General features: G+C 39.9%; 1 protein-coding gene across 1 annotated transcript; it reads left to right on the top strand.

The window, feature by feature from the left end:
• The first annotated feature begins 3360 nt into the window (after positions 1-3360).
• On the top strand, positions 3361-4314 carry LOC102242748 (olfactory receptor 52K1). The gene has a single exon (XM_005886226.1). It carries the CDS (start codon positions 3361-3363, stop codon positions 4312-4314), a length of 954 nt encoding a protein of 317 aa, XP_005886288.1.
• Positions 4315-11169: the final 6855 nt, after the last annotated feature.

Genomic DNA, 11169 nt, shown 5'->3' with positions numbered 1-11169 from the left:
ACTCCACAGGCCGACGCTCTATCCACTGAGCCAAACCAGTTAGGGTGAGGCTCCTACTTATTAATTCATTCTTCCTCTCATAGTTCCCCCTAAGTCACAGGGGTCATTGGAGTAATGGTGTGTGGTGGTTCTGATGTTGCTGCTCCCCATCAGCCTGCTATTTTCCTCACCCTTCCTGGATCAGACCTTGGCTGGCCATCAAACCATGTGGTCCCATTCCTCGTGGCAGGAAGCCTCTCCTTGCTTTTGGCTGCAGGGCCTCGGCCCCATCGTGACATGGCACCCTAGAGTATGCTGTTCAAAATATTCCCTGCTGAGCTTGTTCCCTGTGGCCCCAATAAGAGGCAGAGACCTTGTTAAACATTTGTTTGAAGAGGAGGCAGAAGTACTAATTGGTGTCTGGGTAGTAGAAACTTCACTTAGGATCCCTATAGGCAATGCCTGAAAAGGTGCCTATTAAATACTCTGTTTTGGGGACCTGACTGATAGCTTAATTTCTCATCCATCTGGTGAGTAATGGCTAAGAGTAGGCCCAAAGAAGAGAGATACATACAGGCTCCATCACAAATAGCTTTCCTTCAACCTTTCCTGATCTGATAATCTTATAGGCTATTTGGAGTGGAAATACATGGTCTTGATATCATTATGGAAAACCAGAAATACTACCAATATTCTGCACATCATCTGAGGTCTGTTTGGACCTTTTGTTATACAGATACAGGTAAGGGAGGGTCCAGGTGTGTGAGATTTCCTTCCTCCAAAACAGGAAAACATCTTTCAAGTCCCTGCTCAACAGTCAGCTATTTGTAAATCTGCTCTTTGGAGCCCACAGGGTGAGTTACGGGGAAGTATTTATGGAGGCACCTAAATCAGTGTCCCAGATTCCTATGGTTCCAGGACCCCTTACCTCTCTTTACCTGCTTCTCTGACGGAGGTAGAGGAGCTGAGTGTACTGGAGCAGAGTTTTCCTTATTATTACAAGGTTATAATAAGGAACATTTGCTGGGTCCTGAGGGAATAGTTGGGCCATCAGGTGTGATTACTTATTACATTGTTCGGAAGGTGGGCTGAGGCTTCAGGTTGGTCCAGCTTTGAAGATAATTTGAAGCTGATGCTCAGGTGATCAGAGCCACATTTCTTGACACCCTTCACCTCCCCACTCAATACTATATTCTGGGGGTGCTGGGGACACATGCGGTTGGGAGGAAAGATGGGAGCAGTGTGAGGGAAATAAACCTGTGCTATTCTCTTCCAGTATAGCCTGTGTTGACCTCTGTCTTTCTGAGAAAGAATTATCATTGTGAAGACACACAGGTCTAGCTGAGTCCTGAACTATGAATTTGCAGGTTTTTGTTCTTGCTTTTCCTTCGGCTTCATAAAACAAAGAAAGAAATAATTGCACCTGATATCCCAACTATTCCCTTAGGACCCAGCAAATGTTCCTTATTATAATCTTGTATATTAAGGAAAAAAGAATGATTTGTTTTATGGAGTGTTTTTGACTGGATTGCTCCAGGTTACTACTATACTGACATCTGCCCAGAGGATAAATCTCTTATGTTTTGTTAAATAAAATGCATTGTTTCAGAATCTCTAAATTTTCTGTTTTTCTTAAACAGATTTATCCTAATGCATCATTTCTTTCTTTTACTTCAATGAAAATTATACCATTTTCAGAATTTGATAAAGAATTTATGCATTTATATCTCATGGTATTCTCACAATGATCCAGTGAGGTAGGTATTTGTATAATCATTTCACCTGTGAGGAAACTTGAAAGTTGATGCTTTGCTTAAATTCACACAGCTGATATATGCAGAAATATTACCTGGCTCAGGATCTTGACTCCTAGTCCAGAGTTTGTTCCATGACTCAGAACTGTAGGTCCACTCAGCTCTCCCATCTTCCAGCTCTCATGCCTTCTGCTGTCATCACATAGTGTTTTTAGGAGCTGTGGTTGACAATATTGGGCAATAATCCCATGGTTTCTCATGGAGAAGGTTATTGGCTATTTTAAAGCTGTGCTATTTCTTTTTTTCTTTACAAACTTCTGATTTTCCCCCTCATGTTTAGAGACCTTTTCTTGTTGTCATCGAAACTGTGGGATCAACTCAGCTGCACGTTTCCCACTTGGAATGTGAATCACTTATGTTACAATCCAAAGTCCTCTCAGACCCTGGCCCAGGTCTCTGTGTGTCCTTGTGTTTTTCTTTCATATGAGAGAACTGTGGTCTTGGAGGTATTAGGGGGTGTTGGGGAGCCATGTGATGCCTAAATCACTCCTTAGCTATTTGATTCCTTTACTGCTTACCCTTGGCCACAGGTCCTGAATGTTCTTTCTTGGCCCTGCAGCAGTCACTGCTAACATGGAGACAGGATGATGACTTTCTAGCTCAGGGATCAGTGGTTGTAAGTTCTTGTCTGATTCTGTCACAAACTAGATCTGGGACTGTGGGCCATAACTTCTTTCTAGAGTTTAGTTTTCTGACTTTGCAAAGTGATGATTGGGGAATAGTATATGTTGAGAATCTGAATAATTTCATACACATAGTGTAATTACATGGAAAATGGAACTGGAGGAAATATCTGCCAATTTCCCCTCCTGTTCTCAATAATGTGGCTGTGATACAGAATTCTTTGGCTTTTATGTGGTTGTTATTACCAAGACATTCTGTTTATTTCAGGTCACCGCAACTCCGAACTTGGTGTCTACACCTGTACAACAGCACCTTGAAGGAGAGGGAGATACAGGAGGTGGTGAATCAGATAGCCATTTAGAGATACTGGAGAGAGAAACAAGATATGCATCTATGAAATGACTGGGGAATAATCCAAGGAAGAACCTGATTGTTATTGAAGTCATTAAGCACCATGTAATCTGTAACCTGGCAGTCAAGTGAAGTTTGGGGAAGCTGGATGTCTTCAAATTAAAGAAAATTTCCAGATATTGGGATCTTGGGCAGTTTCAGAACTTGGGACTATGAGCATGAGAGGAAAATTTCTTTTTAACATCAGCTCCTGAGCATTTAAATCTGGTTATGTGAATTGTCCCAGATTATAGATGTATTAGGATATCTAATACTGGAACCTGGTTTCTGAACTTCTTGTCCAGTGTATTTCCACTGGACCCAGTTGTCTTGCCTCTTCTGTGTTTTAAGATCTTGCAGAAATATTGACTAAGTTGAAAATTATTTTTGACTGTTTTCTGAGAAGTATGGGGAAAGAGTGATGGTGATGGTGGTGTTAGTGAGACCACACTAGTATATCCTGAACTTCCAACCCTTATATCATTGAATTTAACCTGCTACTTTTCTTTTTTTTTTTCAGTGGTTCTTTGCTCTTCTGAGTGAGGTGATCACCATGATTCTTTCCAATACTTCTTATCTCTTCCCACACACTTTCTTCTTGGCTGGCATTCCAGGACTGACTGCCGCACACATTTGGATCTCACTTCCGTTTTGCTTCATGTTCTTCCTGTCAGTGTCTGGGAATGGTGTTCTGCTCTTTCTTATTCGAACAGAACGCTGCCTTCACCAGCCCATGTTTTTCTTTCTTGCCATGCTCTCCTTTGTCGACCTGGTTCTTTCCCTCTCCACTCTGCCCAAGATGCTGGCCATTTTCTGGTTTGGCGCTACAGCCATCAGCTCCCACTCCTGTCTTTCCCAGATGTTCTTCATCCATGCATTCTCTGCCATGGAGTCAGGAGTGCTAGTGGCCATGGCCCTGGACCGCTTTGTGGCCATCTGTAACCCACTGCGTTATGCAACCATTCTTACGCCAGTTGTTGTGGCCAAGATTGGAGGCCTAGTGGTGCTGCGAGGTGTGGGGTTGACCATCTCCTTTCCAAGCCTGGCCCATCGGTTGCCCTATTGTGGTTCCCACACAATTGCCTATACCTACTGTGAGCATATGGCGGTGGTGAAACTGGCCTGTGGGAACACCACTGTGGATAACCTCTATGCCTTTGCCGTGGCAATCTTTCTTGGTGTGGGGGATGTGGCCTTTATTGCCTACACCTATGGGCAGATTGTGAGGACCGTAATTAATTTTCCTTCATCCGAAGCACGTGCTAAAGCAGGCAGCACGTGTACTGCTCATGTCTGTGTTATCCTCTTCTTCTACGGCCCAGGCTTTCTTTCTGTGGTCATGCAGCGCTTTGGCCCACCCACAGCCTCTGCTGCCAAGGTCATCCTTGCAAATCTCTACTTGCTCTTTCCCCCTGCGCTGGACCCCATTATCTATGGGGTCAAGACCAAGCAGATCCGGGAGCAACTGTTTAAAATTCTAACCCCCAAGAGAATTGATCCCACCTGATTATAGTTCTCATCATCTGGACCTCAAGGACCAGGATGACCACCCCTCTGGGGTGGGAGACCCACAGCTCAGGTTATTTACCTGGTGAGGACAGTGAAGGGAAAGCAAATAATATTGTCCTGAGTATTTGGAAGTTGGGAAATCTCTTCTGAGGTCTATGGTGTTTAGATATTGTGATGGAAAATTGAGAAGGGCTGGGTATCTCAACTGATCAACCAACAAATAAATTTTGATACCCTTTTCTTCTAAAAGCTTATGATCTACTGTGTTGATAAGATAAATGCATCATGTAATGAAGAAACAATTAGGACTTTGACAAACATGAATCAAGTGACTTAGGAGTTCAGGAAGAGATGAACTGGGTGCCAATTTTAAACATATGAAAACGAGGGCCACTTTTCACCACATGACACTGATATATGAAAAGTTGTGGGAGTGGAGAGGCTCTCTCATCAGAAAAATTTTGGCATCACAGAAAAAGGGTTCAAAAATTATGGAGATACTTTAGAGTATCCAGTTTATGAGAGAATCTCCTTATATAGTCATGTTCCTTCTCACTCCAGAATTGCAGCTAAGGCTTTAATTTATTCCATGTATTTTTTCAGCCTGGTTTTGAGTGAATGACCCTTTATATATTATGTAGTTTTATGCTCTAAGAGTAATAATAATCCTTTTATTTCTTCACTTTTAGTCTCAGGCACAGAGATCTGAGTTCAAGTTTGTTGCACACAACAATAATTGTTTTAACTTATTTTTTTTTCTGTCTTCATTCCTAACTCTCTTGCTCATTTTCTTCTGGTTTCTACCAATGGCACTCATTTTAATATGTTTGTTTGTTCTGAAGTATTTACATGTCCTTGCAATATATGTAGTATTGATTAAGTGTTATGTATTCCTAATATAAATAAATACCCCTCTTTAGTTCCTCAGGTGTCCATGCTTCCTCCAGCCATGGGTATTGTGGGTTATTTCTAATAGAAATGCATATTTCTATCCTTATCCTCACCATGCCTACTCATTTTGAACTTCAGTTCAAACTTCACCCCCTTGAAGATTTTTAAAATTAGATCAGTCACTTGTTTTCTGAACTGAGAGCTCTGTGTATATTTACCAGTAAATAAATCTCATTATTTAATAGACTGTGTCATTTTAGCATATTTCCTTATCAGTCACATTGACATATGTATGTTTTGAAAATATGAATATGTAAATGTCCAAAGTGTAACACAGTAGGTACTCAATAAATTTTTATTGAAAAAATGAAATAATTTGTCACAAAAATACCTTTGCTATCGCAATCACTATTAACACTCTTGTCTTCACTGCTGTCATCATGACTAACACCACTTTCGCTTAGTCTTTTCTAATGGTGTAATTTCAACTGGTGGTATTTTGGATGCTGTGCAGATACAGTAGAGGTCATGGTTACTCTTACAATGAAGACTCATTGCTTTGTGTGAGCATAGAACAAATAGAGAACTAGCACTTGCCTTCCTTTTCATTCTTCGTTTGCTCCCCCTTCCTTCATTATTTTCTTCCTTGTCCTGAGTATTTATCAGGCTCTCAGTGTGACAATGAAATGAAGTTGAACATATAGAAATTATGATGAAATGTGATAGTGCTGTGGTAGAGATTGGGTCCAAATCCTAGGGGACTAGTTCTCAACAGGAGGTAATGTGCAGGAATGGGACATGAGTCGGGTCTGGTTGAAGTGATAGTATAAATGATCAGGGCTTAGAAGACAAGGGGCCTGGGTTATTGAGTGGGTAGGAGGTGGGTCTGGGCTAAATCTTTCCCTGAGCAGCTTCTGCTCTATGCCATACTCTATTGTCCCTCTTTGCTCTGTTAAATATTAATCTTCAATATTAGTAGTGAGAAGATAGCTCTTCAAAGAAAAGGCAAAAGTGGACACTCCTCACCAACTTTTACCTGTGCTTCATGGGCAGTGAAGTTGAAGTGGAAGAAAGTTCTGCAGGAGAGGGGGAGCAGCGACAGGATTGCAGAGGAAGATTCCTCAGCGGGTGGAGGATGAAGGCTTAGAGGTGTCTAGGTGCTTTTGGCCAAACTAGTTTTGAACAATGTTAGTCTGAATATATCTTATTAGCATAACACTTCATGACATGAGTCGCTCCTGTTGTTCACCTCTTACTCTATGGTACCGTGAAAACTTGACAAGAAAATGCTGCACATAAACTCTCATTTAATGCCCACAAATTCAAATGAAGAGGATGTTTTCATTATTTTCAATTTTTGTTCCTCTCATGAAAATCTTATACTTTCTACTGACTGGGGACCATTTATTTTATCGCACCTCTTCTACCTGTTTTAGTAGTAAGTTCACTGTTTTGTTCCCAAATGAAATTTTTAATTTTTTTTTCTTATAAAACAGACCAGCAAACAAACAAACACAGACTGGTGCTTTTGAGGTTCATGTCATTCATATATTTTATCCACTACCTCTCCCACTTATGGAAATATCTCCTGGTTGTTCTCCTTCATTAAATGATAACTTGGTCAGTACCCTGTACTGTACTTTTTGGCCACCTGTGATCCTGGTGAGGACTTCATTATCTCATTGATTTTTTTTTATTCTTGATTTCTTTCCCCCTAAAGATCCCTTCCTCATACCCATTCCCAAGGCATATACTCTAACCTCTTGAGAGATCACTGTATTTGTTTCGAACAGTTCTCCCAGCATCTGTGCTTCACTCTTTTCTATCCATACATCCAGCATGACATTTGACAATGAAATTCTGATTGTGTCTCACTCTTCTGCTTAAAATCCTAACAACTTTGCATTGCCCTTTCACATGACCTACAATGTGCATGCTAAGCTTTCTGCTTACACTCTAGGCTCAGTTCCTGGTACTGCAATCCCAAATTTCACTATTCTATCAGGTCTTTGACAATGTCAAGTTCCCTTCCCTGCAGCATCAGGGATTTTGTATCTACAGCATACTCCCACATCTCTCTTCACTTTTAACCCATTCTTCTATCACTAACTTAAATGAGGGAGGACTTTCCTGGACTCCCCAGACTGAGAAGGTTTTTCTTTTATGTGCTTTATCACACTGTAGTTTTAATTTATGACGCTTATAATTGTTATTAGGTATCAGTGGTTACATACTTAACATATATCATTCCATGAGCTATGATGACAATGGACATTTGTTATATTGATTGTTTTTTTTTCTGACTAATTTATGACGCTTATAATTGTTATTAGGTATCAGTGATTACATACTTAACATATGCCATGAGCTATGATGACAATGGACATTTGTTATACTGATTATTTTTTTCTGATATTTAGCAGAGTACATTGATTTGCTAGATATTTAATATCCATTGAATGAAAAATGAGAATTCCCACAATCTGTGAATGAAATACTTGTTGAATAGATGAATAAATAGACTGTGCATTTGAAACACTATTCCAAAGGAGAAATGTGGCCACAAGGGTGAACTGGTAGCTGCTTTATCAGGGATAGGACTAAAGGAAAGATTTCCTTGCCTATGGGAAAGTAGGTCTTAGCCCATCTCTTTGGAAACTTGCTGAGATGGATAATCTGAGAGTCTATATTCACCTCATATCTGCTATGGTACACTGGACTTGATGTCCATAGACCTGCCACAATCCACCAGAAGGGAAGCAGAGAGCTCAATTAACCTGAGACAAGTGTCATTTATTTTAGGTTGGATTCTCTAGAAATAGACTCTGAGGCAGATATTTGCATGCAAGAAGCTTATTGTAAAGTAGACTTGGGAATGACACTTGTCAAAAGGGGGGAAAACAGGATGAACCAGAGAGAGAAGTTAAACTATGATCCAATTTCCCCAGAGTCTGAGCTGATTATAGGGTAGGTTCTTGAGGGGAATGGTTTTTCAGTGATGTTTCATATAGAAGAAAGAGGATCAGGTCTTTGTATTCCTATATAGAACCGTCAGTGATTGAGAGCTACACTCAGAAAGGAACAGTAGTCTTGGATAATGCAGCTCTATTTGTCCAAGAGAGAGTGACTCAATTATGAGCTTTTGGTAGCCAACACTCACAGCAGATGGAGAAATGAACACATTTAACCCAGAATTCACTAAGGAAATTTTTGGAAAGAAGTAAGACTGTCAATCTTTGCACACAACAACAACAACAACAACAACAACAACAACAACAACAACAACAACAACAACAACAACAACAACAACAACAACAACAACAACAACAACAACAACAACAACAACAACAACAACAACAACAACAACAACAACAACAACAACAACAACAACAACAACAACAACAACAACAACAACAACAACAACAAACAATCCCATTCACAATTGCTTCAAAAAGAATAAAATACCTAGGAATAAATTTAACCAAGGATGTAAAAGACCTATACTCAGAAAATTATAAGACATTGAAGAACGAAATTGAAGAGGATACAAATAAGTGGAAGCATATAGCATGTTTATGGACAGGAAGAATTAACATCACTAAAATGTTCATACTATCCAAAGCAATCTATAGATTTAATGCAATTCCTATCAAAATACCAATGGTGCATTTCACAAAACTAGAACAAATATTCCAAAAATTTATATGGAACCACAAAAGACCCATAGCCATAGCAATAGTGAGAAAGAAGAACAAAGTTGGAGGAATTATGCTACCTGATATCAAATTACAATAGAAGGCCATAGTAATCAAAACAGCATGGTACTCACATAACAACAGACATGTAGATCAATGGAACAGAATAGAGAGCCCAAAAATAAATTCACACCTTTATGGTCAATTAATATGTGACAAAGGAGGCAAGAACATACAATGGAGGAAAGAGAGTCTATTCAATACATGATGGTGGTAAGATTGGAAAGATACATGCAAAAATAATTGATATTAGACCTCCTTCTTACACCATAGATAAGAATACATTCAAAATGGATTAAAGACTTATAGGTTAAACTCGAAACTATAAAAATCCTAGAAGAAAACACAGGCAGTAAGATCTTGGACATTTCTCATAGCAATGTCCAGCCTTGGGCAAGGGAAACAAAAGAAAAATAAAGGAATGGGACTACATCAAACTAAAAAGTTTTTGCACAGCAAAGGAAACCATCAACAAAATGAAAAGATAACCCACTGAATGGGAGAACATATTTACCAATGATACGTCTGATAAGGAGTTAATATCTAAAATTTATGAAGAACTAATAAAACCCAACACCCCAAACAACAAACAATCCAGTTAAGAAATGGGCAAAGGACCTGAATAGACATTTCTCCAAATAGGACATACAGATGACCATTAAACATATGAAAAGATGCTCAACGTCACTAATCTTCAGAGAAATGCAAATTAAAACCACAATGAGATATCACCTCACTCCTGTCAGAATGGTTATCATCAATAAATCAACAAACAACAAATGTTGCCGAGGATGTGTAGAAAAGGGAACCCGCATGCACTGTTGATGGGAATGCAGATTGATTCAGTTACTGTGGAAAATAGTATGGCATTTCCTGAAAAAATTAAAAATGGAACTGCTTTATGTTCCAGCGACTCCACTTCTGGGAATATATCCGAAGAAACCTGAAACAATATACTCATTGCAGCGTTATTTACAATAGCCAAGATTTGCAGCCCAAGTGTCCATCAGTAGATGAGTGGATAAAATAGCTGTAGTACCTTTACACAGTGGAATACTACTTGGCCATAAGACAGAAGAAACTACTGGACCTTTTGCTACAGCATGGATGGACCTAGAAAGTATTATGCTAAGTGAAATAAGCCAGTCAGAGAAAGAAAAATACCGTATGATTTCACTTATATGTGGTATCTAATGAACAAGATAAACTAACAAACAATTAAAAAAAAAGAGCGTTTTGGGTCTGAGTTTGACCTGCAAGAATGAGAAATATGGGCTTATAGAGCAATGTGAATTTTTCTAGCTCACTGAGCATGAGGTTTCCTAACAAAGCCATTAGGATGTACAGCCTTAAGGGTGATGACCAACACTGGACAGATGTGGGCCTCTTGGGGAGGTGCACATGCCATTCCCTGCTCTGCCTATCTGCCCAATTATCTATCCCTGGAGCAGTAGACTTAGCTCTGTGCATCTCCAGCCAATCTGCAGGTTATGTCCATGTATGTATGAGTGTCCTCTGGGACCCACTAATGGTAATAACATCTCACCTGCCCAGTGCTTTGTTCACAGTCACCAGCCCTGCCTTGGGGAAGTATCGAGAATAAACTTGCCTTTCAGAGTGAAGATGACAGAACCAGCTAAGAGTTCATTATGAGATTTCAGGTGGGAAAATGAAGTCAGGTTTGGGGCTTATGGTTTTAGGGAAGACTGTTGATGGCTCCCTTCTTCTGCTTATCTTATAGCCCTTGTGATAGGAGTTATTTCTTGGTTGGCTATTATGGCTCCAAGTCTTCCAATACCTATGATCTGACAGCTCTTAGTAGTCTTAAATGTATGCCTTCTTGTCTCAGAGTAGCTGCTCTCCTCAGGTCTGACTCCTCAAAACAAACTCCCTATGGTCCATTCGCCTTAGCTTCTGCCCTTCAGATCACATATCACTGCAAGATAACTTGTGTGTTTCTGCATCTCCCTGTTATCACTGATATCAAGTCCATGACACTGTTAAGAAGGAGATTAAGGAGACAGGGACAGGTAATAGCCCATAGAGGAGCTTCCTTGCCTGCAGTGATAGAAGTGATCAGTGGTGACCACAGGAGACCGTAATTTCTTTTTTTTAAAAATATTTTTTATTGATTTTTTACAGAGAGGAAGGGAGAGGGATAGAGAGTTAGAAACATTGATGAGAGAGAAACATCGATCAGCTGCCTC

The sequence above is a fragment of the Myotis brandtii genome, unplaced genomic scaffold (genome assembly GCF_000412655.1).
Source record: "Myotis brandtii unplaced genomic scaffold, ASM41265v1 scaffold966, whole genome shotgun sequence".
Classification (NCBI taxonomy): domain Eukaryota; kingdom Metazoa; phylum Chordata; class Mammalia; order Chiroptera; family Vespertilionidae; genus Myotis; species Myotis brandtii.
Note: the sequence above shows the minus strand (reverse complement) of the source record. Positions and strands in the feature narration are given on the sequence as shown.

What these genes read in the sequence shown, in the direction of transcription:
- LOC102242748 (XM_005886226.1), top strand. Translation starts at nt 3,361, where the DNA reads ATGATTCTTTCCAATACTTCTTATCTCTTCCCACACACTTTCTTCTTG.